This window comes from Corvus kubaryi, unplaced genomic scaffold (assembly GCF_017639235.1).
Source record: "Corvus kubaryi isolate FWS band 111438036 unplaced genomic scaffold, C.kubaryi_AGA036_p1.0 37256, whole genome shotgun sequence".
In the NCBI taxonomy this organism is placed as follows: Eukaryota; Metazoa; Chordata; class Aves; order Passeriformes; family Corvidae; genus Corvus; species Corvus kubaryi.
Genome location: NW_024581076.1, coordinates 3,742,940 through 3,770,761, shown reverse-complemented (window position 1 = coordinate 3,770,761; position 27,822 = coordinate 3,742,940). Strand labels below are relative to the sequence as shown.

The window sequence follows — 27,822 nt, the reverse complement described above, 5'->3', positions numbered from 1 at the left end:
TTAAGTACTCAGATCTCTCTTATTGCAGGGTAATAACTACAGATTGACATTACTCATCAATTTCTACTAGAGACTGTTAGTCATATATTTGTGATGTGGGATGTAATAAATGTCAGTAATTAAACACTCTGAACAATTGAAGGGTTATATAATTGCTAAATTATTTTAAGAAAATAAATTTATGTTCATCTGGAATCTATAGTAATAACATAAGAAGTTCAAGAATAATATAAATTGCTTTTCAATAATTAAAATACTTTTCAATAATTAAACTCATTACTCTATGTGGCACAATTAGAATAATGGAGGAGCAGTAAATATAAAATTCATGCTCTGAGTTCTGTTGAGCTAGATTGTGAAAGAGAAAATTGTGTCTGTTGACAAACACTCAAGAAGCCACAGCTATCACTACAGCTGCACCTTGAAAAATAACCCCACACCACAGCCCACCTATTCTATACACAGTAGAAGTACTGCAGAGTCAGATGTATGACTGCAATATTGGGAGGACATACCCCAACTTTTCTTTATCTGACTTGGGTAATAACAGCCGAGGAGATTTGGTGTACAAACTCAAGCATGATCCAGCAATTTAAGAGTTGCCAATGTCCTCATACACCCTCCCCTACACCTTCCGTCTCTGTTGCTCTCAGAAACAAGGCAAAAAGCAGCACTGGAACCATATACCTGATCACAGTTCTAGTAAGACAGAGAGCAGTTTTAATCTAAGTAAAAGGATATGCAAGGAATAGTAGGAAGAGGTACAGAATCAGCCAGTGACTTGCTGAAAATAAGAGCACATCAGAAACTAAGTAAAAAAAAAAAAAAGAACCTAATGATAAAATGCTGTTTTACTGAAGTCAGTGAGATCACAGCAATTAGATTTAATGAGGCAAAATTTGCTTCATGTTTCCTGACCCTGGTTCATACCTTGTCTACTTTACTAGATTGCTCTACACTGTTCTTCATTATTAGTTTAACATTAATTTTAACTTGAGAAATACTCATCACATAATAAAAAATAGTTATAAAAAGGTAACTTTTTTCCTACAAAATTTCTCATTTTCAAGTACAGACAGAAGAGCAAGAGTATTTATTTTAAATAAATACTATATTTAGTAGCTACACTAAGGCCCAATTACCTATTCCTTTTGACTTCTGATGGATCTCATTAAACAAATTACTGTTTCTCTTTAAGCAATCCCATCTACAAAAAGAACGCATTCGGTGTGAGATTTCTGTGCTAGTATTAATTCCTGTGGAGTATTCAGTTGGGCAACATGCTTTTTGCCTGATTTTTTGAACTTGACATTGTTCAGATACCATAATTTTCTTAAGTCATCCTGATGTAATGTTAAATATGTGAATATGAATGTCAATATTAAATAACACTATGTGAATATTAATTTTCTATGTAAAGTTTCTGCTAGAACAACCTCTCAAGTTTTCAAATGATTCAGCTGCCATTCATGATGAGTATGAAATGTCATGGTATGAATCACAGAATGACAGAGTGGTTGGGGTTGGAAGGGGCCTCTAGAGATCATCTAGTCCAACCTCCCCACCAAAGTAGGTTCACCCAGAGCAGGCCACACAGCATCACCTCCAGACAGGTTTTCAATATCTCTAGAAGAGGAGGTATTCAACCACATCCTCTCTGGCAGCCTGTTCCAGTGTTCTGTCACCCACACATTTAGGAAGTTTTCCCTCATATTCAGATGGAATATCCTGTGATTCAGTTTGTGCCCACTGCCCCTTGTCCTGTCGCTGGGCATCAGTGAAGAGAGTCTGGCCCCAGCTTCTTGACACCCACCCTTAAGATATCTGTAAACATTGATAAAAATCCTCAGTCGTCCCTTCTCCAGGTGAAACAGATGCAACTCTCTCATAAGAGAGATGCTCCAGTCCCCAATCATCACAGTTCTCCCCTGAGCCCTCTGCAGCAGCTCCTCATCTTTCTTGAACTGCGGAATCCAGCACTGGACACAGCACTCCAGATGTGCCTCACCAGGGCTGAGTAGAGGGGCAGGATCACCTCTCTCGACCTGCTGACAAAGCTCTTCAATGCACCCCAGGAACCCTCTGGCCTTCTTGGCTACTGCTGGCTCAGGGACAGCTTGTTGTCCATGAGGACCCCCAGGTCCTTCTCTGCAGAGCTGCTTTCCAGCAGGTCAGACCTCAGTCTGTGCTGGTGCATGGGGTTATTCCTTCCCAGGTGCAGAACTCTGCATTTGCCTTTGAACTGCATTAGGTTTCCCTCTGCCCAACTTCCCGGCCTGTCCAGGTCTTGTTGAACACCAGCACAGCCCTCTGGGGTATCAGTCACTCCTCCCACATGAAAATAAGTATGAATACAGGCATGGATCATTCCTAGGCATTTTTAAATACTCTCTATAACACTCTGCACTGTAGTTCTGTAAAAGTCAAATTGACATTTACAGCAGTGATCTGCAAGATGAGATTTTTACTGAGTATGAGAAAAAAACACACAAGCTTTATACTATGTCAAAGAAGTGCATCAACAATTTTTTCATGGGAATTATAGCTCAAAATCTTAAATTAAGAGTTACCTTTTAGTCACAGAAGCCCTCTAAATACCATTATTTGCAACTGTGCATCTTTGTATTTCAAAATATATGTGAAAAAGCTGTATAATTGATGATGACTTCACTGCAGGAAATTTCTAAAGTGGTGGTTAACAGACAACATTGCAAATGCAGGCAGAAATTATTATTTATATTTATATATATGTTGAGGATACCCATGAAGTAAACTGCAGAGTTAAGATTTTGGACTTAAGGAAATAAGACACTGGTTTAATACGCATAAGGGAGAGGGAAAATATGATACAGTATAGTAAGGAGAGAGAAAATTTGAGGCAGTAGAGTGGTCAGCACATTAATTTCAGTTGATTAAAAAGGGGAATAAAAGAATATTTTTGAATGAGCTTCAGAACAAGTCCTCTCATTGTGCAGAAATGCCAGGATTTTTAGCAAAATGACTGAGTAAGCATGGAATATCTCTGTGGATTGAAAGGCAAAAAAAGAAGCAACACATAAAAAATATCAAGGACAGTGAAAGAACTGCTTGGGAAATTCAAGATGAAATTAGAAAAGCCAAAGCTCAGCTGGACATAAGACCAGCAGGAAACAATTAAGACAGGTTTCAACACATATGAAGAAGTTCAAAAAAACATGGGGCATTGGCTGAATGTAAGAGAATGTAAGTGAGGCACGGTACATAGAACCTGAAGTATTCTAAGGCCTCTGTGCATGGTGTAGGAAGCAAAGGAGTAGATAATAATGGGAGAGAAACAGTCCACACAAAGAACATGAACACACTCATACACTACCAGGGACTTCAAACCAGCTGTTGGCCAGTCACCAGTGGTTTCCCTGAGGCTCAGTAGTGGAGCCAATTCTGTTTAGTATCTTTATCAATGATCTTGATGAGGAGATTGAGTGCACTCTCAGCATGCTGGCAGACAGTGGGCAAGTAAAAGGTCACTCTCACAAGCAAACTCTCTTCCATTAATGGGAATGATGGCCTTGCCTAAGGATGCACAATGGTGGGAACCATTCACTTGCTTTAGCACTTGAATAAAATAAAGCTGGTAACAAACAAATGAAATTTGAAATGTGTTGGTCTTTACTGCCCTGGAAAATAAAACATGCAAAAAAATACGTCCACTAACTAATAAAATTCCCTTTTTGTCTTTCAGACAAGCACTATAACTTGCATACTTTAAGATGCTTTAAATTTCACTTCCTCCCCCTGAACTTTTCCATTTTAAATTGAATACTTAGATATGGAATGCAAGTGTGACAACTATACTTACACTGTTACAATATTCAATGCAGAAATGGCAAACGCAACTATTTTCCAAATCCTGATATAATAAAAATCTAATTTTTCAAATAGTCCAGTTTTCAGTAGAAAAGAAACCTTCCTGTATTCTGCATAGGCAACAACCTCCTAGTTACAGCTGTTATCTTTAATCTCCTAAATGCTCATTAAAATGCTCACTATACAAGTTTTAGAAATGCTGCTGACATTATTACAAAGTTTGATCCATAGTTCAATGGAAAGAAATAGGTAATTCCAAAAGGTGATTCACTCCTTTATTTTAGATGCCTATCTAAGACTGGCACAAATTATTCCCTGTAAATGCTTGTCTTTCCTTAATAACAAAAAAAAAGGGATGACTAGGTAAGAAGAGGTGGATAATATTCATATGATTGAAGCTAGTTGAGAGGTATTACACTGGGTTTCTTTTTTTAGTTTCAGTTGGGCTTCGAATTGGGCTTATCATATTTTTCTATCACAGTACCTAAACATTTAAAAGAAAAATAAACTCATAAGAAATTATTCCAGTATCAGTCAGGGGAATTTAAATAAATCAATAAATACATCAGAAGTCTTTTCTAGTAGGATTTAAACCAAATATTCTCTAAGAGCTGAACTAAAAATCTGATGGAACCTCTCTGTGTATTTCAAAGATAAACTCTAATTCCACGGTATCTGTTTTAAAAATACCATTGACTTGTGGGAAATGTTAGAATAACATCTAAGTAAAATATTTGGTATTAAAACAGGAGGCATTTTAAGAAATATTAAAACACTAACTGAAGATAAAATCAGTGAAGGAAACAGGAATTCACACATCTACATAATTCACTCCATGGCAGGTATGAATACGGTATTTTGGAGTTGGACTGTAATACACAGGGAGCCCAGATAACCATAAGATTAGGCACCTTACTCTCAGAAAAATCAAGCTTTGTTAGATGACTATCACTCTTAGAAAATATTTTTTCTGTTATATTAGTTTAGCTGCCAACATGTAGTGACTATCCAAAAAATTATGCCTGTACTGGTAAATAAAAGGGGAAGTTTGTGACTTCCAGCAAGAATGAAAAGGCTCCTTCTCCACCTGCAGATGTGCAATTGCAGAATAAGTAGAAACAGGTGAGGAGGGTAAAGTTCTATCAGCATGTGGGCTACTGGGGCCCAACACACGGATCAGAACCAGTGCCTTCAAGAGAAAGTGGCAGGTGACCACTGATGTGGGGGCCCAGGTGGTGCTCTCGGCAGTTCTGCTTGTGAAGGGAATGGGACAGAACAGGGGAATGTTAACTTGGCTGCAAAGTGTGTGTCACCTCTGTGACAAACTGTGACAAATACCTGCCAGCAGGACCGGTTCTAGCAAGCAGAGCTTTAAACCAGGCTTATGAGGCAGTGATGGCCACAATCCAAAGAAAAGGTGCTGGGCAGACAATCAGGTAAAAGCACCTACAGTATAACCTGATGGGAAAGGTATTCCTGCAAATAGGTCAAATAGCAAGTCAGTCCTCTTGGCAATAATACAAAGCAGCACATTAAAGTTACAGGAATTGTTTAACTCCTTACGGTGCTTTCATGAATACCAGGTGGAATCCACAAAGAAATTAGTTAGATGGGGCAGAAAAGCAGAATCAATTATTACCAAAAGAGTTGAGATAAAAATCTATGGTTAAAAGAAAAAGGAGCATCTCAAACCACTTATCTGCAACTGCTTTCAGTTAATAAAAACAATAGTGTTGCTAACTAGGAGAAGTGAGAGTCATTCCTGTCACTCACTCTGAGACGAAACAGGCAAAGACAAGCATGCAGCTTGAGAGAGATGTATCTGGGAAAATATTACCTTATATCCTCTGCCCTGTCACAGAAGATGCTAGATGGATTTGGATTCTATTTGAGTCTATAAAATTAGTATGTAAAAGGTTCTTAAAGCAAGTAACTTGGTTGCAAAATCTGAACCACCCAAACTGCAGAATATCACTGGCCTGGTTGAAAAGCAAATAAAATTACAAAGGACAAAATATAGGAGGATAAATACTTTCATCAAGTTCAGTTGAACAGTTAATATGTAGGTTATAAGTATTCAGAGGTCAAAATTTTTAATTTGTATATAAATTCTACAATTACATAATTTTATAGTGTTTCTTTGAAAATTTGGTAAGAAGCTACAATCTGTGGACTCTTCAGCAATTATTTTGTTTTGTAAAATAAAGTATTATATTACATTTCTGATGTCCTTAAGCTTTTTGAAGATGTATTGGATTGACCGTGGCTGGCCACCAGGTGCCTTCTAAAGCTGTTCTATCACTCCACTTCCCAGCTGGACAAGGAAAAAAAAATGTAAAGAAAGGTTCATGGGTCGAGCTAAGGACAGGGAGAGATCACTCACCAGTCAGCATCACGAGCAAAACAGGCTTGAATTGCAGAAACGGATTTAATTTATTGCTAATCAAATCAGAGTAGGATAATGAGAAATAAATCTTCAAATGCCTTTTTGTCATATCTCATTTCTTCCTGGGATCAACTTAATTCCTGAATTCTCTACCCTATCCAACCCAAATAGTGCAGAGCGACAGAGAATGGGGGCTGCGGTCAGTTCATCACACACTGTCTTTTTCTCCTCACTCTCTTTCCCTGCTCCAGCATGGGGTCCCACTCACTTAAGACATTACTCCATGAACTTTAAAAAGCAAGTTTCAATTATGCATGCACAATCAACCTTAGGAGGTCCTAAAAAGTTACTGCAAATCCACAGACTTGCCTTCCACTTGTGCCATCACTGGGATGGTGGACACAAAAGAATCAAGATGCTGTCCTAGTACAGAGAGACTGTAACTATCCTTCATCTTTGCATCATAATGTGAGAGACTGTACTCATTCATTTACGAAAATATCAAAAACGACCTATTCTTCAACCTTACTGAGACTTAACCTGTCTCCCATGATACTCCCTGTGAAGCATTAAAATGTGTAAAAGAATGCTGAATTCCTGAGGCAAGATATTTTTAGAATTATTAAACACAATATTGTATACAGAAGTTAGCAATGAGCAAACCACGTGCTAGCCATATTCATTATCATTGGCAGTCATATTTGAAGTCTTGCACAACTTGCCAGTTACTGATTGGCTTTCTTCTCAAAGTAATTTACTGTATTATTGAAGAATGTTTAGATTACCCAGTCGACTGATCATATATAGCTACTACAAACAGGCTGTAGTCATTTGTATTCGGCAAGGTTTGTTGGGATCACTCAACACAGGCAGCTTTATGTGCTACACTCTCTGGAGTGCCTGCAATGACTATGTCTGCTGTGCACAGAAGGGAGACAAAACAATAATGCCTCTGCATTTTCATTTCATCTTCCTAGGGGGGTTACTGGCATAAGTCATATTAGTTACATGTATGGTAAATCCTGCACAGAAAAGGATAGTCCTTACTGCTTTTTAAAGGTGTAAAAATACATGCAGGCTTGTCTGTTTCAATGTAAAAATTCCATTTATCACATAAGATACATTTTATTTTGATGATGACACTTATGTATAGTTCTATTAAAATTATAATGAAGGATGAAATTTGTTCATAAGAATTCATAAAAGCACAAAACTAAGAATAAGAGATGAGTACACTGGCACCAAAAGCCCACTTTGCAAGAAGGTTACTGGAGAAATATCTAAATTACAGACTCTTCTCATTGCACAGGATGCCTAAAGCCAACCTCCACACATTCTGATTGCTACAATCATTGGTTTAACACACTGGGAGACTGGACCACCTGAATACAGGCCAATATGCAGGCAAAATACAGTGCTTATCAGCTCAGGAGAAAGAAGCATGACTGTAACTAAGTGGTGAGGACTTGTGGAGTATGAGGAACATCTGCAGATGTACAGAAAATCTCTATTGGTGTAAAACAGGTAGGATGAGGTATACTGACTCCTGCAGCTGCACTGTAAGTGGAGTTTTTTTTTATTTTAATGCACTGTTGTGCAAAGAGAAACAGCAAGAGATGTGAGATTATTCATGACCATATTCAACATAGGAGATGTGTCAAAGGCTTGTTCAAACATCAGGTGAGGCAGAACCAAAGAGACACAGTGAACTCTAGAAATCCAGCCTCTAAAAATTTACTTATCCTTACCTATGTAGAGCAACTAAGCACAAAATTCAGAAAAAAAATCTAATTCATGTTTCTAAAAATATCATGTGTTTTTAAGTAAAATCTTTTCTTAAAAAAAAAAAAAGGCTTTTCCCAGTATGGATTTAATATTAATATTCTCTGAATCACACCACAGAACATTGGAAGACATAATTTCTAAAATTTCAATTAGTAATTGCCAATGTAAAAATAATACTGGTAGCAATATTCAGCTTTTAAATTAGGAAAGCTGCGAATACAGTCATCACTTGTAAAATTTCTGAAAGAAGTCCCTTTCTTCTTATTGCTGTTTTAGGTTTACCCAAACACAAGCAATGCGTAGATTACAAAAGAGATATCTGCATGACTGCAAAATGCCGCACTGTGCTGCAGCCTATTTCTACTACAGTACAGTGTGTTGCTGCAGCAACACAAACTATCACTTCTAGGCATGAAAAATTAATCATATTCATAGAAAGTCTACAGAATCAGTGAAGTAGTGGATGTGGTATTGCCTTTTGCCTTTCTGGTCCTAGAGACATGGTGGCTGAGCTGGTAGCAACTGATTTCTGACTACCCTTGTTCATCCACCTTTGCTTTGCTTTAGCTTGGTAATGGATTTCTGAGAAACACTCCTGTAGGAAAACAATCATTCAATTTCCAGCTGTGAAACATGGGATCACCTATGGATCTAAAACAGCTGCCAAACTGTCAGAAATGGAAAAGGAGTAGGATTCACAGGGAGGGAGAAGCACAGTTTAAGGAAAATCTCATGTTTCTGTTACTTAAACTGCCTAAGACTTAAAGAAATATCGCAAAATACTATTGGAAGGGTGAGAAAATATCTCCTATGACAAAAAAAACATCTCACAGAATTTTAACTACAGCAGCCTCACATATTCAAGACTATAATCCGTAGTTTATAGCTTAGAATCAATGCTATGGCAGACCAGTTCAGCAGAGTGAGTTTACATGCAAATGCACTCATTATCTACTTCCCTTCACACAGAAACTCTGAGTATATTCTGATTCTCAAATATTAGGATTTTTAACTGCAGCTTTTAACAGGTTGTGCAAGTACAGCTGAAATAAAAAAAATAAGCAGCAGTCTACAGTGAATCTGAGAGAAACAAAAGCATCTAAATGGTTGTTTATGTAAATGATTTTAAGACAAAACCAAAAACAGCTACATTGAATCTCGGAGCATGTATTAGCTTTGTAAGAGACAAGTTCTTGAGTTCATCCTATTACCTCAGGCACCTTCATCCTACTGATTTGTCTTTACATATCTTTATATTTTCATGTTCTAGAGAAACCACAAATAGTTTGACAATACAGCGATGGATTTAAGTGAATAGATGTATTTTAAAAAGTTTACAGTACTATATTTGATAGGCAACAAATGCAATATGCAAATGCCTTTTTTTTTCAGCAGATCAGAGGTCTTATATTAATAGAAGATTTCTGCTTGGAGGCCTTTTTAAGTGACTGTAAACAAACAATTAGATACTTTTTAAAAAAACTGTAATTCTTAGTCTTGAAATTATTGGAAATTCCAGTTATAGGGAACTTCCAACAGATTTTGCCAAGAAAGGTTGGGCCAGATTATCACTGAAGTTTCTTCCAACCTATGATTCTATGATTTAATTTTTTCCCTCTATAACTTCTCCATACATAAAACAGCATGCTAAGGCTGTGCAGAAAATTAAAGACAGCCTTGATATACAGATCTTGATACAAGATTCTCGAATCCATCAACTTTCACGTTATCTGACACTACTAATTTACCAGTCAAATAAACTATGTTAGTAAGTATTTAAAAGATTTGTACTGTTTAACTGCACTTATACAGTAACTGTGTGCTCTCATCCAGACTTCACTGAAAAGCAATGGAAGAAAAATATAGAACAAAGAATTTAAGCTTTGCTTTGAAGTCCTGAACTTGCTCCATATTTGATCTAAAAGGTATTAGAATGACCAGCAGACCTGAATAAACAAAAGGTGAACTTTCACCTGCCTATGAGTATTACTGAATTTCAACTCAGGCTGAGGTACAGCCACTTCTTAGTCAAACTACTCCCTTGACTCTAGGCTCTAGGAGCTCAATTCAGTTGTTACACGTAGTGACATGAAAATGTTACAGATAGACAAATATGACATAGGACCCCCAGACCAATACCCTACTGGATCAGGGCGTGCAAGAAATGGGAATCAGTTGCTTAAACAATGGCTTCTAGTGCCATTTTGCCCTGAATTCCAGTTGCTGGCCCAGTAGAGCATGTATATTCACTTGGGTCCTGCATTGTATTTGACACTTCCTAGTAGATGTCTTAAATGCACCAGGACATCTCCAGATTTATACAAGATACCAATTTTTAAGCAACTGAATTGACACCTAAGAGAACTGACACAATACTAGCAATGAAAAGCTTTGTCCAAAGAACCAAACATACTGGTAATGGAGACATAAGGAATTCAAATCACTCCATCTTTTCTCTTCACAGACTGACAAAAAAAAAGTAATGAGGAGAACAAGGGACATTCAGAATTTCTGGGCTCCCCCAAAGGTAAGTAGGAAAGCTGCCCCAGCTGGGTCCTTAGCAGTACTCAGGACAATGAGTGACCCATGTCACTCACACAAGCTGCAATTTCTACACACAACTCTTAAAGAGGTAAAAAATGTTTAATCATTGCCTGTTATTCCAACACTAAGATCAATGCACTCTCACACACTAAATACATATTCAAATCTGGACTAGACTGCAATTAAATTATAGTGGAGAACTCTTGACTATTATAAAGCCATCTGCCATATCTTACAGTTAAATCAATAAAGGAAATACATCAAATCAGTGAATTTTTAAATTAAGACCTACAGCACCCTCAAACTTTCTTTTCATTACGATGGGAATTTCATTATGACATGCCTAAGTAGTTATAAGCTATTCTTCAGTGAGAATAACATTTTTTTAAAAAAAACACATTTCTAATTGGAATGATGGAATTTTTTGACTAATTGGAAGAATTCTGGAATTAGTGGAAGAATTCTTCAGAATTTCTCTTCCAGCAAAAGCAAAAAATCTTACCCATATTCTATGTGTAAAACTATCGTACCACTCTTCATTGTAAAGTGAATTATACTGTTGGAAACCTTCTCAATAAGTATTTGTTTATTTAAGTTCTAAATGAATGCTCTTGTAACTAAAGATTAAATGTTACTATATAAAAATACTCTACAGATAAGTCAACATATTAAAAAAACACAACCATTTACTCTTTCTTATGGAAACTGCATTTATGAACAGGTGGTTGGGTTCTTCAGCTTATAATGGCCCCAGAAAAGATTCAGAAGTCAATGAAAAATGCTAAAGTTACCTGGGAACTGATCATACGCTGTGATGAACGAGCAATATTAGCTGGGAGGCCAAAAAAGTCAGGTTTATCATCTTCTGGAAGGCTTTCAATAATATTACGATAATCCTGCATAAGAAGAAAAAAATAGACATAGCAGAGGGAACTTTTTATTCTGGTCATGAAAATTAACAGCATATGCTGAAAGGAATTTCATTAGGTGCAGAGCACAACACAAAGACTAAAATAAGTATACAAGACGTGGCATATTATGGTAATCTTATTTATAGACTTCTTCATTTTATTTATCAGAAACTATCTTCTTTCATATAACTCTAAAAGAGCATAAAGCAATTCTGGTTACAGTAATGCTATCAAAGGAAAACAAAAATATGCCAAGACTATCCCTGAAAAGTAGGTACAATACTTCTTTTGAAAACTTAAAGGCAAGAGTAATGACAAAATAAAAAACCAAAAATACTTTGGAATTCTAAAACAAGTATAATACATATTAATAAAATTAAGAGCACTCACTTCTATTTAAATCTAGGAAGATATTATCACTCAAAGAAAGTGAAATAGTTTAGGTAAAAATAGGTTTGCATAATCATTGGAGATGTGGAATAGCATCAATAGCAGTTGCAGTGTAATAGTCACTAGTGATGCCCTCTTGCACAAAACAGAAAGAGGCCTTGCAGACTGAGGTAGGCTAATGGTGTTAGACATCTTTTTTATTGTGATTTAAAGGCAAAAATATTTACTGTCTGAAAGTCTGGCTGCACCCTGTTGTGTATGTGTCACATGCATTTTGTCTTTGCTAGCAGGAGCATGTGCTGGATATGCACAACTCACTTTAATGGGGAATCTCACTTCAGAGGCAACAACAGCAGCAGAACTCTACACCAAACACTGAGGAAACACTAACTGAAGACACGAAACTATAAATTCTTACATAAATAATCACACAAGATAGCGAGAGATATTAAATGCTGGGCAGGCTAGAAAAAAAGGTTCATCTACTTGAACATATTATCTACAAGAACAGAGACCAGCCTGGTTTGTTTATTCCTTCTGTCTTTATGATGCTAACTCAGAACATCTATAGCAAATAAAAAATAACTTTCATATTAAAGTAATAAAATAACTCCAAATCAAATCAAGACTAAGCAGTCAGAATCCAGGTAAAGAATGCCAAATGACAGCAATTTACTTTAACTGAGATAATACTATTTACATAATTTCATATTAGAGGTCTACTATGGAGTCTTCCATTAAAATGCAAGTGAACCTTAATCACAGTAAAACCAAGAATTACATTGTGAAAGGACAGGGAGAGATCAGTTGTTTAGACTGTTGGAATTCCCTCTCATTTACACTTCTACTGAAGGAGAATCAGAATCCATATTTATCACCAAATAAAATGTCATATACCCTCCATGGCCTGTCAGCAGATTGTCAGAATGTTGATATATTTTGGAAACAGAGAGGTATATTTAGATTTTCCTATTTCATTCAGAAGTTGCAGGAATATTTAGCAGTCTTTAAAAAACTACTGTTACGTTAATATACTAATTATATAAAAAAATATAACTAAAAATATAATTATATCCTTGGCATAAATTAACTCAATTTCTTTTACTGATTTCTTCATAGGTAGGCTGCTCTGCACCACAGTCCAATCAGATATAATAAAAAAAAAAGAGTGAATGAACTGACAAGAATTAATGCTCCACAAAAAAGAGCTAATTTTCTGAAGAAACTGAGGTATCCTTTGGATTGCAACTTCAGTTTTCTTTGTGGAAATATTTCAAAAACAGTTCTTGAAAATAAATTATTAGGTGGTAGAAGATGTATACCTACCAAAATACTGCAGGAATTTGGTAAAGAGATGGAACATGGGAAACTACTCATCTTCTTGCCTCTGGCATTTAAACTGCCAATGATTCGTGAATTGAAAAGCTGCTCCAAGTAGGACCGAAGAACCCTCATATCGAAGGAATTATCTACACGGCCTCCATAAATTGCATTTTCAAACAAGCCATGAACAAATTCCCACTGAAATTCTTTGGAACCTATGAATTAATTCATTAACATTAGTTTTGTATCACGGGACAGCACTGCATATAAGCATTTCTTCTTGTCACTGCAGTTCTTCAGGGAAATAAAAAAAAATTAATACATCAAATAATTAATTTTTAATTGTTCTTCTATATGACCAAATAGCAAAAGCTGCAGAAACTTGGAAAGAGTTTGTAAATATATGTCATTGATAATATGAACACTTACTGTGTTGCAAATGAATTATTAGAAATTTTACTTTAGCCTTCAAGTGCTTTTTGAACCAATTGGTTTTATTATTTATTTATTAAAAATTATTTATTTATTAGAAATTATTTTTATTTATTTATTAGAAATTATGTTATTAAAACTTCAATTTTGTGCTCCTTTGTCATAAATAAAATTGTATACGCTATTTTCTACCATGGTACCATCTGATCTCATAAAATAAACTGACTGATGAAACCAAAAGCAGATCATGCTCCAAATAAGTAAGACTGGTGGAAATGTCATCCTTTCAAACACAAAGAGGTCCAGGATAGATACTCTGCAAATCATTATAAATCACACAACACAGCACATAAATTTAAGCATGCTACTAATAGTTTCCTGATGTTGCATTAGACTACTCTGACCTAACTATACCCCACAAGTTCAAAATGTCTTATTTTTCTTCCATTCTATCACAGTTGCCCAAAATAACTGCATGGGACAATGAACTACTTATATCCTATAGCTTTCATGTGCAGATAAAAGCTTGGTCAGAAAGGTAATCCTTAAAGTCCTTTGGAAGACGGAAGTGGCAATTACTTTAAGAGGGGGTTTACTGGTGGTGACTGTTGTTTCCTAGTGCTTCAATCATTCCTTTGTAAGAAAAGAGATTTTCACAGTAATAATTAATGATTATCATTGACAGTTAATGATTCAATCTCTTTACATCACTGTGTGGTTCAAGTCTGCACAACTAAGGTCTAATTCCAGAAGTATTAATCATCCACAAATCTCATTTGAGTCAACGATTGTAACTTATCTCTACATATCAGTTCCTAACTTTACTTTGAAATTGTACAAAATGCAAAGAGTTGAAGAAAATTACCTTCAACATATTAAATAATATTAGAAATTCCTACGCTGGTTAACAGAATAATGAAGTGGGGTCTGTCTGATACTGAGTGTCAATATGAAGAATTCTTTAATAATTCATATTCAATTCATTTATACAGTATTTTGGGGAACTCACACTGGGAAGGAATGGAGACACAAGATTTCATCTTACAGGCTGCCTGTATCTCCAATTTGTTCCTCTGGCCTCAAGAAGCTGAGCAGAATACTCCTTGGGCACCAAGAATTTTTGATTTACCCAACCACCCAAAAATGGATTTATGATTCACCCTGTTTTTCTAGTTTTGCTTACTGGTGATGAGCTCTACAGCATCTCCTCTCTTATATGAATGTTGTAGAAAAATAAAGCTCCTACATGCAACATCCCAACTAATGGGACTTACCTTAAGAAGTGACTTACCCTCAAAGAGTCTATCAATAATGTCAAAACCAGCACGGAGATCAGACAAAGAAAATTCATAGAACTTGGTCCAACCCTACCATGAAAAGAAATCCAAACAATTTAATTAGTCACACAGTGATGATCATGAAGTAAAATACAAGCACCATGTGGTTACTGAATGCTGTATAATATACTTATTGAAAAAAGAAACAACCTGTGTCCATTAAGTGCATTTTTTGAAATAGTCAGTAGTAGTAGTATAAAAAAAATTCAGTTGTAACAGTGCATTTAATTTTATATACTCACATAAACCAGAATCCACTGAGTATAAAAATGTAAACTTAAGGTTATTTTATTTTCTATCAATATTTACTTCAACTAAAACTCACTGACATCTGTGACTAGATCATGAACTGAATTACCATTTTGTTTCTGAGGGCCTCTTTGTATTTCAGTATACAGACAGTATTTTCATAAATAGGACTGACTCTTCAAACATAGTCTTTAATATACTCTGGTGCCAAAGAACGTGAATTTGAACAAGAACAAAGGAGAATTCACGTGTCAGTTTAATACTTTAAATATCTTCACCCATTGTACTACTTGAACACAATATTCAAAAGCCTGTTACTGCAAAAGGTAAACAACCTTAAAAATATCACAGAGTCGAAACTAGCAAAAAAACTCTCCAACATTCCAGGCTTGGCCAGATCAAATCCTTCAGATGACAGTGTAACTTCATATCTAGTCTAAATAGAATAAAATAAACCAGACATAGAGCAGTTTACTGTTTGGTGGGTTTTTTGGTCTGTTTAATTTAAGCACCTGCAGCCAGAAAAAAATGTTCAGTTTAATTAAAAATTTAGCTAAAGAAGAAACACATCTCTGAAAATCATTATAATCCTCACAAGAAATTAACAATTTCCCTTGCTCTTCCTTCTCCTTGAAGGAGTTTGTATGAAGAAAGAGTAGACAGTGTCATCTCCTTCCCCCAGTGTCTCTTTTCACACATCTTCCATTTGCTCTCCCAAGCAAACAGGATTCACAGAATCTTTTCCATGGGACCCCACTTCTGCATCAGTATCACTTAGTACATGAATCACAAAATAACCCCATGCAGGCAGGAGCAATTTTCAGAGGGACAGGAACTGAGGTTACCAAGATCTTATTTTGCAATGAATTTAGAGACAATAAAGACAGGCACCAGAAATATCCAACTTTTTCTCATTTCTGAATATGACCCAACATATACGTGATGAAAAATGCTTCCAAGTACAAGAGCTAATAAATGGGGTAAATTTTTTAAAAGATAGCAAATAAAATATTACCTGAGGGATGTAATTTCTTCTTTCTTGGCATACAGCATGAAACCATGCTAAACAAAAGAGAGAATGTGCTCTAGACAGATTTCCCTTTTTGTTGATTTGCTCTGGTGTCCAAGATTCATAAGTTCGCAAAAGATTTTTTTTGAGGCCTGGGGGTGCCTGTATTGGAAGGAAAAACACTGTTCTAGACAGAAAACCTGACATTTTTATGTGCTAGTTTCTTAAATTATAACCTAGAATTTGTAACTTAATGAAATGACAAACAGTACTTAATAGAATGGAATTTAACAAGGAAAGAAAATGTTTGTAATAAATGGCTTAACAACAGAATGATTCTATACTGAAAATAACTTCAACATACTGAAGGAAATGGTAACCAGGTTACCAGGACCAACTGACAGGACTGTACTACACTAAAAGAACCTAGTGAAAGAATAGTACTCTACCAAAATATATCAGCATAAAGTAAATTCAACTGTTTTCAAACAAAAGAACTTTTTTTCTGATTTTACAAGCTCAACTACCAATGACTTCTGTGATGTGATGAATGTCAAATCGCCTTATGCCATCACCACACTCTGTTAGTTAGCATATAGCTATGATATATAAGAATGATAAAATGCCAGTTCTCTGATTTAGTGGTAGGTAATGATCACAACCACTAGAAATAACTGCATTTAAGGTGTATACAGTAATTGAAATTACAGTGCTTAAAAGTAAAAACAACTGGACACTCAGCCATTCTCAAATTATTTGCAAGTCTGAAGACAAATATAAATATTAAGATATTTAAATTACAATTCTGTCTTTCTAAGAATGTTCTTTGTTCTTTCTTTTTAAAAATGGCTGTTAGTGGTTCCATAAGATTACCATAGTTGGTTCTGACAAATACCTGCAAAACACTGTAGTAAATTCACTTTTTTTTTATAATGTCTGTATCTTCATTGGTAACATTCTACATACACTGGTACATACTATAACCATATAATAATCAAATACCATTTTCCAAGTCATTGCCTATCATCGTTCTTTCATGATAACAAAATATTTACTACAATTGGAAAGGAAACAGAATTACTTAGAATATTGCATTTGTGCAAAGTTCCAATTATTCCAAAAATAGTGGGATGAGTAAGACAGTCCTGCAGTTTCTGTACCATTGAAGACCTCAATATAAGCAAGAGGGTACTCAAATATAAAATACCTGTAGCCAATATAAAAGTATAACAATTTTGGCTTCTTGAAAGTCAGCAACATTGGACTCTAAAAGGTCAGAGTTTCTTGGATTAGCTGCAGGCAAAATCTCCATACTCCATCATGAATGGAAGAGTTAGGAGCACTCCAGTTAATGATTTCCATACTGGACATTACTGCTTAAGTGCATTCATGATTAGACTACTTTCCAGTCAGCTGGAGGAACATGGTCCCAGTTATTCCTTAAGCTGCGCCATTTCAAATGCAAAGCTCTCAAATTTGAGTAAAGGCTTTTAACTGTATGTTCTGATGTATAGGAGGAGAGCCATTTTTGTTGAAAGGATCCAGTGAATATAAAGCTACATGGCCAAAAACGAAAACAAGGAAGAGAAAGTGGGATTCCGTGATCTTCAGATGAGGATATTCATCAAGAAGGAGAAATTCCTTGTTTTGCATCCATGTAACAACACCTGTGTAGATTTCTGGTTTTAAGAAAAACTGATTAAATGCACAGAAGTATTTGGAGCACAAAACAGATCAATTATTTCTCCTATGTAAACTTATTTTCAGTTCATACTTTCAACTGGGAAAAGCATATAGGAAAAAAATCATCTTTCAAGGTAAACTCATTTTATTTTTTGTATTACATGTAATTGAAATGTAAGATAAAACCAGTTTTTCTATCCAAACATATAGTTTGCTATACATCAAGGTTCATTCACTGTAAGAACCTAATAAAAGCTTTCCAAACAGATCTTACTTCATAGGTTATTTTCAGACTTGATTGAAGCAAAATTGGAGTAAATTTTGGATGAACTTCAGTAGTAAGCCAAAGGCGGAAGTTTGGTTGAGGATGTAATGTATTCAGTTCCTATGAAAGAGATGTTATATACTGAAATAGGCTTTGAAGTGATTGGAGTTTTTTATATATAGAACACTATTTACAAAATTATATCCTGGATTGAAAGTTTTATCTAAAACTTTTTATTAGAAAGGTTTATCTAAAAAATCTATAGTTGTGTATAAACATAAGGTTATAGTTCAAGATGTGTTGCCTCTGCACATTCTGTATCATTGCTGTGCTCAAATTTGAAATTCATCCTAGCTGTGCCAAAGTATTTGCCCCTTTCCCTTAGATACTTAATTCAGGACATAAAAATATAGAGCAGTTCTTTACTTCTTTTAAGTACAAAAACACCAGAAGGCTACATCAAAAATGATGAAGGCTTGCAATGTGGGCTGCATAGCAACAACAGATCTCAATGACTTTCAATACCAGTATAGCTATATTAATTTCTTTTTCTTCAAGTGTTTGCTGTATGGCCCCTTCATATATCATGATTCACAGAAAATTGAAGATTGGAAAATTGAGTTCTAAGAGAAATACTGCCAAAAGTTATTTCACACATGAAGGCTTCACAAAAATATATATTAATTGAATATACGGAAACACACTGCTGGTACTTTACGCTCAGCTGAAACCCATATTCTTCAACTACGATTGAAGACAGCAAAGTTGCCTGACAAGTGGTTTCAGAACAATGTCAAGAGTTTTATGTATGTGTTAGAAGAAACATAGCTCAAAAAACTCTTAAAAAATTTTCTCACAATCCATTCATCTCTAGAGCATAATTATCATTTTGTTTTCAGTGTTTTTAGTAAAGAAAAAATCTGAAAAAACAGTACCAGTTCATTCAGCTATTTAAGCAAAATGATAACTCTAACATTACGGAATTGTGGAGCTTGGAAGGAACCACCAGAGACTGCCTAGTCCAACTCTGTGCTCAAAGCAGAGCCAGATACAAGTTGCCCGGACCTGTAGCCAGTCAGGTTTCCAGTATCTCCAAGGATGGAGACTCTGCAGGCTCTCTGGGCAACCTGTTCAAGTGTTTGACCACTGTCACATTAAAATAAGTCTTATCATAAATTTAAATAGCATTTCCTGTATTTTAGATTGTGGCCATGTGATGCCATGAAGATTTTTGCCTTTTCTTTTATACCCCTGTTATACCTTTTACAACTTCTGTATTCCTAGTGCTTTTTGCCTACATTCTTGGACTTGTTTGTCAAGCTAAGAGACTAAACATTTTAGAAGCTTTGTAGTTAGGGATTAGTGTGCCCCAGACCCCAAGGTCCTCTCCAGAACACATTCTGTAAACCAAGATAGAACCATCCAGGGGAAGGTTCCTCGGGGAGGGGGGGGGGGGCTCACTTGAGCCTCTCATTGGGGAATCTTTGATAGATATGCTAATTAGTAAAGCCTATAATGTTATACCCAATGCTGGGGGGGGGAGGAGGAGGAGAGACACAGAGACAGGGAAAGACTCGGCGGGGTGCATCTCAATGCATATGACCTGGACGTGTGCACCTAAGGATCCTTAAAAATAAATACCAAGGTAAAATCCCTTTTCCCCTTCTAACCGTGTATGCCTCTTGATTTTAAGACCAAGAAAAGGCATCACATGGCCTCTTGTCCTGTCATGGAACACCACTGAAAAGGGTCTGACTCAGTCTTCTTTACTCATTCCCATCAGCCAATACACAAAATACTAAGATTCCCCTGAGGCTTCTCTTTCCCAGGCTGAGCAGTCCCAGTTCTCACAGTTTCTCTTTGTACGATACATGCTCCAGTTCCTTCATCACCTTTGCAGCCCTCCACTGAACTGGTTTCAGTATGTCCATGTCTCTCTTGTCCTGGGTAGCCAAGCACTGGACTCAGAACTCCAGGTGTGTCTCACCAGAGCTGAACAGAGGGGAAGGACAACCTCCCTCCACCAGCTGGCAACACTGCCTAAAACAACCCAGGATGCCAGTGGTCTTTGCTGCAAGGTCACTTTGCTGGCTCATGGTCCCCTTCTTACCCACCAGGACTCCCAGGTCTTTTCTGCCAAGCTGCTTTTCAGCCAGATCATCCCCAGACTGTCTGGGTGGTTGGAGTTACTCTTTCTCATGGGAAGCACTTGCCATTTCCCTTTGCTGAACTTCACAAGGTTCTTGTCTACCAAGGGCCTTTTGAACAAAAGTACACTCATCTATTACATCAATCTTTTCCCTCATTTTTTTATCATCTCTACTTGCTGAGGATGCACTTTGTCCCATTAATTAAGATGTTAAACAGTGTTGGCCACAGTATCAATGCCTAGAGCACAACACTAATGACTGGCCTCCAACTGGATTTTTTGATGCTGAAAAGTGCCCCTTGGAGTAATGCAATTAGGCCAGTTTTCAATCTACCTCACTAAGGTACACTCGGGTCCATATCCAGAGACTGTGAGAACTGAATTTCTGCCCCTGGATGGAATGGAATTATAAATCTGCAGCAGTCTCTTAAAACGATGTTCGAACGTAAGAATGACATAGCTTCGCACTTGCCAATGGTACATAAAACAGGCAAGGGGATGTGCAGAGTCAAACATCAGCAAATCTCAGTCTATATTAACCTCAGCAGGAAGTTTAACGCATTCAGTATTATGCTCATGTGGAAAGAATAAGAACCTCCTGACACATACCCATATTTTAATACTTACATTATCTGAAATTTTGTATTCAGTAAGGAGCTTACAAACATTTCCTTACTGCTGACTGTCTTGTTCAGACTACATGACACACATCAGTGTTATCTTGCTTTGCCTTTCCATTTTTTCAGAATGGATTATAGGAATGCTAAAGGTACATGCCACATGGTTACTGCTAGACAGATGACAGACTCCATGCTCACGTCCATGGACTGTGTTTTACAAAATCATTGAAAACTAGAAAATTAAAACTGCAGTAACTGTTAAAGGAATTCCGTGATTTTCTTCTGACTTAATTTGTTCTGAGGATTTCACAGTGATATACATGAAAAGTATATCATATAAATGCAATTTTAGTTAGAAAGTTAATGATTTCATATGCCGCAAGTGTGTGTTTCTATAAAATACGAGACATTTTAATTTCAAATTAGCAAAAACCTCCTAATGACTCAGACTCAGGCTGCACTTCACAAAAAAAAGAACTACTAAAAAGAAAGTCCTAGAACTAAGGAGGAAAAAAATTAAATTCAAGCATACATAGATTGATAGGTCATAAAAAACATGGACCAGAAGTCCTAATTGGAGCATTTGACCACTCATTGTGGTAGAAATACTCTACCTTGTATAAAAATTAAAGCATTCATGCAAAGAAAGAAGCTCCTTAGATCTGAAGCAGTTTAACTTATGCATGACTGAGAAAACCGTGAAAGCATATTTTTAAACTGCAATTTTAAAGATCACCGTGGAAATGCCTGAAATGCCTCAGAAATGTTGCATACTAATTTTGTCTGGTTTCCAGTATCTTCTTCTCTATTTGCTCTCACCTTTTCCAAAACAGGAAGCCAAGATGTAACAAGATGCAGGTTCTTCAAACACAGCCATTCTCCGTTCTGTGCACATTCTCTTAAAGTTTGAATAGCCAGGTCAGCTTGGCCCTGGCCCATGGCAATCTGAAATGGCAGACACAGTTGTATCAAGAATCTCTCAGACCTCATTTAATAGTTAAATACAAAATCGCATTTGCAGGTTAGGATAAACACGTAAAAAGAAAAGAGTGCTAAAGATAACCAGAATTTTCTCTTATGTGATAGGTTACTAAAGTAGAGAAAAGATTAAGAGAAACAAGTTTTTCTTTGCAACTTATCTAGCCAGAGTTTCTGAACAAACAACATTACCTAGTCTTTGAACGGAAAAAAACCATACATCACTTGGTGACAGTGATGGTATTCCCTGGGAAGTCGAAAAGTAATTTAAATATCAATGACTAAACTGCATTACTGCAGAACCACAAAAGTAAGAGATAAATGAGAACAAAGTTTCTTTTGACTGGAAGTTAGGAATACTTCCTTTGAAGAGAAATACTCAATTTTGTATTAAGATGAGTTAAAAACTAAGGCTGCTCTCTTTCCAGCTGGGATATATGAATAGTTTAACATATACTCCTTTCTTCATTTTTATAGTACCATGTTAGTTCTACTGTAGAATCTATTTGGAAGCTATATATAAAAAAAAAAACCCTGAACCAAACTAATGGAAAATAACGAGGTCTTAGCCAACTGAAAAATCCTGTCTTAGCATTACGATTCTCTGACTAAGGAACACTGAGCATAATATCTTGAAATAATTGAAAATAGCCAAGAGAAGACAACTGGAAATCCAGCAATATGGTTACAGATGGCATAAATTTAGCACTCTGTTCTTTATCCTATAGAAGAAGTAAATCAACAGAGAACAAAATTCTGTCTTACATGTTCAACTCAAATTACATGAGAAAGTGTAGGAAAACATAGTAACAAAATATTCTCAGTAGTAAGACAACTTTCAGGTGATTTAGCTTTGAGTCCTGATCCTTGACTGAATACCATACCATGCTACATTTTGGAAGTCCAACATGTAAAGGATATTTAGAGATAAACATGAAAATCCATGTGGCACAGTGAGAAATAGGTATTCTGCAATGTTCACAGATAGATAAGATGGCAGTAGGATATAAATATTTACAGTTTGATGGGAAAAATACATTGTATCAGTTTATATTCCAGGAAAGGAACAATTTCAAGGACTATTTAAAAGCAATATTAAACTTGACATTTTCCATTTCTATGCTAACTAGTGATCAGCTAGATAACAACTTCCCCCCCCTTAATATATCAAATGACAGAAGGAAATAATATTTTACAGAAAGTTATAAAGCATATTGGTACTGTTTATTGGGAATATTAGGAAACCATTTGATTCATAGAATAATTTGAATTGGAATGAATCCTGGAAGGTGTCTAGTCCAATCTCCTGCTCTCAGTAGGGCCAGGTATGAAAGATCAGACCAGGAGCTAAGGGCTTTGTCCAGTGGATTCTTGGGAACCTTCAAGGATGCAAAACTTCTCAAAATATTTTACAGAATTTCACAAAATACCTAATATTCACAAACACTGAGCACCTGATTTATGTTTTCTGTTGAAGAAAGAAATGTGCAAATCCTACAAGCAGAGGAAATGATGAAGCCTAGTTTTCAGTGGGTTTTGTTTGTTTCAATTACTCCACACTAAAAAAGATAATTATGCAGCATGTATCATTCTCAGCCTCTTTTGTTCCTTTCCATCCATCTTCTCATTTTTTCCTTCTCCACACTGGAGGAATGTCTCTTGTTTGGATACTGCTTCTGTGAGCATGACTAATTGTGTCTCTCTTCTCCAGCCCATTTTGCCAATGGAATGAGAAGTTAGTTCAAGACAGGTGGGAACAACAAAACAACACGACACCAAATGATGATTTTACATACTAACTTCTTTAAAAAACAAAGTAAAAGAGATATTACTACAGTAAAATTTTACACGTTGTGGTTTTTAATCATTACACTTAGATAAGACTGACCTGATGGTAGCACTCAGTTTTTCTTTCAACACCGGCAAGTTCCTGCAACTCTTGAGAAGGGTCAGCACCAGGAGAAATTATTATCAAGATGGGCTCAATTTCCAGTGTCTCTTTATACAGACGTTTCATATTCAGAGGAGATGGAGATAATTCTTTTATTCCTACAATTAGAATTACAATTATTATGGAAATAAAGTGACCACACATGATGGAGTACTTCACTATCCATTTTAGAGCTCATCTGGCTGTCAAGAGTTCTGTTTAGCAGACACCATAAAATGGGCTTTAAAATGAAGAAAAAATCCTTACAACATGCAGGTATAAGGTACCTTATATTGATAAGAAAAATATACAAGCTTGGTACCTGGATTTCCAGCTTGACAAATATAAACTGCAGTCTTTATTTAGAGTGAAGCCTTGAGGAAAACATACAAAGAGAGAATATGCTATTTGCTGAAACTAATTGCAGTTTATATGTCCACATGCAGAATTTCTCTCCTTACTGCCCTGGGAGCCTGAATTATTAGACACACACGGTTTTTGGTACTGTGATTACTGACTGTCGCGAAGCCCAGCGGCTTGGCTGTGCCGCATAGTGAGGTGCCGCGACCTTCCTAAAAGCGTCTCCACAGCGGAGCCGCTTGGCAGGACCAGCACACACACACGCGTACATGCACACACACACACGGAGAGCTCCAGAAAATACAGCAATGGCAACGAGGCAGGAAGGGTACAAAGTTCAAAAGAGGCAGGTACAGAGTTCCACAGGAGAGGTTTATTGCAGCAATGCTCATGAAGGGTTCCAGGGATGAAGACAAGGAACAATGGAGGGTCCAGGTTTAAGTATGGGACCAATGATCTGAGGGCAGTGGGGCAGTACACAGGCAGGAGTAGGGAATGGGAGCCAATGGAGAACTCAGAGGGAGTGGTGATGGGGCAGGGGCCAAAGGGGGGAACCTGGAGTGGAGAACCTTCTAGGACATGGGACAAATAAGGTAACAAAGGAGCAGGGAGGCCATGTGCCAACCAGGAGAGCAGAACTGGGGTACATTAACATAGCAGGGCAAAGCATCCTGGGGAAAGCCTCTTCTGTTCACCCTAACCTGGGGAGGATCTCTGATACTAGGGACTATCTCACCAGTGGACTCTCTTTGTCCCTTGTATCACAGGCCCACTGGCCACCATAACTTATGTCTATTATTTGTTTTAATATACACCTTAAATGTCTAGAATGTTGACTTAGTATAGGCAAGGGATTTATCATGAGCCCAAAGATACATGTGTAAATGTATCATAAATGAAATAGTGTTAACCACATATTTTCATGCATCTTTAGACGGGGACTTAACTAGTGAAGCATTGGGTGCAATGGGAAATCACAACATGCAGCAAGACAGAAGAGCCCAAATCTGTGACATCTGTGCCACAACTACTAAAAGATGCAACGCACACTTCCTTGAGGGCACAGTCTGTTTTCAGAATTGAGCTATTGTACATTCCACACAGAACAGTACTACATAATTTGTACCATGGAATCACAGAATGGTTTGTATTGGGACCTCAAAGATCATCTCCTTCCAGCCCCCCTGTCATGGGCAGGGACACTTTCCACTAGACCAAGTTGCTCAGAGCCCTATCTAGCCTGGCCTTGAACACTTTAAGGGATGGGACATCCACAATTTCTCTGGGAAATCTGTTCCAGTGCCTCACTACCTTCACAGGGAAGAATTTCACCCTAATACCTAACTTGAATCTGCTCTCTTTCAGTTTGAAGTTGTTCCCGCTTGGCCTGTTACCACATGCCCATGTAGAAAGTCCATCTCCAGTTTTCTTGTGGGCCCCTTTAGGTACTGAAAGGCTGTTAACATAGTGCATTTCTGTATAGCATGTAAAATAAAGAAATAAGCATGCTTTGCGTGTTACAAAACACATTCTTAGCAAATTTTTATGAACCTTAACTTCAAAAGAAATTATTTTAATCCCTCTTCATCCATAAGTTTAAAAATACAGGTAAAAGGTGACAAAAGGAAAAAAAGGAATATCTGGATAAAACAGAAGTGAAAGGCTTTCTTGTGGGATATTATAGGTCTTTAGGAATTTATTTTTCTCACAGGAAAAGCAGCCAAACGAGATTGGAAACTTAATGGCTCCCTTTAGAACTATGTAAACCAGTTTGTTTTAAGTTGTTTCAGGGCAAGGACACTGAAAAAAACATGGTAGAAAAAAATATGAAAAAATATTCATACAAGCATGACATCTTTTATTGGTTAGCATGTGCTAGTCATGATTTTACACCGATCTCACTGATATACATGAAAAATCCATGGATGATTTGTGGATGATTCAATCATTTTGAAAATCCAAATGGAGTCAATGGTATTTTGCCTTCCTTGGTGAGTCTGCAGCTTCATTCACCAAAACTATTCCCTCGTGCAGCACTCCTCCAAGGAACTGGTCCCAGAACAAGCGATTTATGTAATAGTTTAAGATTTGGAAGACGGTAAGCAAGCAAATAAACTTAATCTGCATTCAGGTCTCTGCTGGTTTTTGAGCCACACACACTGCAGATCACTCTTGTCATTGATTCCAACAGGCAGGGACATTGTCAGCATGGGCCATGTCACCATGATCAAAGTACCCTCTCTACCTACTAATAATGTTTGACAGAGAAGCTATATCTTAATGTTGAAAATCCCAGTCTGGGTGGCAGATATGGAGGCAATTTTGAGCAACAAATAATGTCCACAGACAGCATAAGGGAGTAAGATAAAGTGACTTTTAAAACTTACAGCGTCCACACTCGTAACTGCTAAAAACTCAAGGAAGGTTTTTGTGTGCTGTACTGCAATATTAAGATTACTTGGCATATAGGTTTCAAATTCTGGATATAATAGACTTGAGAGAGGAAACTGACTGACTAGAACAAATAGACAACCATAGCACTGAATCACTCTAAATCATGTGTACTTTTAAAAAGACAGTAAAAAGTATTACAGACCAAGAATTAAGACAAAAATGATATTAATTAAATAATCTTTTGAGAGTCCATTTACAAAATCTCAAACCTAATGGTCTTTAAATGGTAAATGACATTAAATAAAGTAATGTTTATGTAAAATCTGAGTCTTAATGAGAGTGTTGCAGTGTAAAACTTACAGAAAACGTTATCTTCCTTTCTTAATTATCTAGTGGTCAAGAACTAATTAAAAGAATCTGACAGATTTTTTTATTATATTTTCAAACCCTGTGCAGCATAAACCAAACCATTTTAAAAGCACTTTTAAGAATATTTTACAAGAACAAAATCAGCAAACCTTCACAGCATATTTTCATATGCTAAAATTTAGGGATTCCATAAGAACTATAAAATAAAAGAGAAACATAGGACCAAAGAAGATACTTAATTGTTGTGCAGAAATACCCTGGTGAAAAATTAACTTACCTAGGGTTTTACATGCAAAAAGAGCCATGGCACTCTGTAGCCTGTCTGGTCTGACAGCCTGGACCACAAGTACCTTACAATAAAATATATTCAGGAGAGATGAGTCTATAAAAGTGTGTAATGACAATTTAAAATGCAAGACTCTTCTAAGAAGGATGAATTCTTTGAATTTATCTTAAGAACAAATTTATCATCTCTGAATATATAGAGCTATCTGATCATTCCTTTCCAAGACAATCTACTGTAATTGTTCTTTTGTAAGTAGCTTGTTCTATCAACAGAATCAGAAAATAGATCTATACTTAATGCCTATTTATACAAACTTTTCTACAATGTTTTAGAAAAACAGTAGCTATGTGGGTAGCTAGGATGACAGAAAGCACACTTAGCTTTATACTAGTAATCTAAATTCTATGCACGTATATAGGCAGCAATGTCCTACTTGGAATAGTAGTATTTCTGGTTTCAGTTCAAACTAATTCATGGGTGGCACATCAATCTTACTACATAGTTTCAGTACACTTCATCAACAGAAACATTCTTAATACTTTCTGTACAAGATACAAGGTACACCAATCATTCCAG

At 36.4% G+C, this 27,822-nt stretch overlaps 1 protein-coding gene across 5 annotated transcripts in view; it reads right to left on the bottom strand.

Annotated features, from left to right (window-relative positions):
* DYNC2H1 (dynein cytoplasmic 2 heavy chain 1) overlaps positions 1–27,822 on the bottom strand; it is a 155,446-nt gene that overhangs the window by 45,026 nt on the left and 82,598 nt on the right. For 4 of the 5 annotated variants that reach the window (XM_042023793.1, XM_042023794.1, XM_042023790.1 and 1 more), the window contains exons 75-82: positions 27,238–27,310; positions 23,796–23,956; positions 21,749–21,874; positions 18,170–18,280; positions 16,219–16,374; positions 14,909–14,984; positions 13,189–13,400; positions 11,353–11,457 (exon numbers count right to left, since the gene is read on the bottom strand). In XM_042023793.1, the coding sequence (XP_041879727.1) occupies positions 11,353–11,457; positions 13,189–13,400; positions 14,909–14,984; positions 16,219–16,374; positions 18,170–18,280; positions 21,749–21,874; positions 23,796–23,956; positions 27,238–27,310 (1,020 nt within the window). Of the gene's footprint in view, positions 1–3,344; positions 3,611–11,352; positions 11,458–13,188; positions 13,401–14,908; positions 14,985–16,218; positions 16,375–18,169; positions 18,281–21,748; positions 21,875–23,795; positions 23,957–27,237; positions 27,311–27,822 lie in introns of those variants that run through there. The other variant, XM_042023792.1, reaches the window with a different exon arrangement.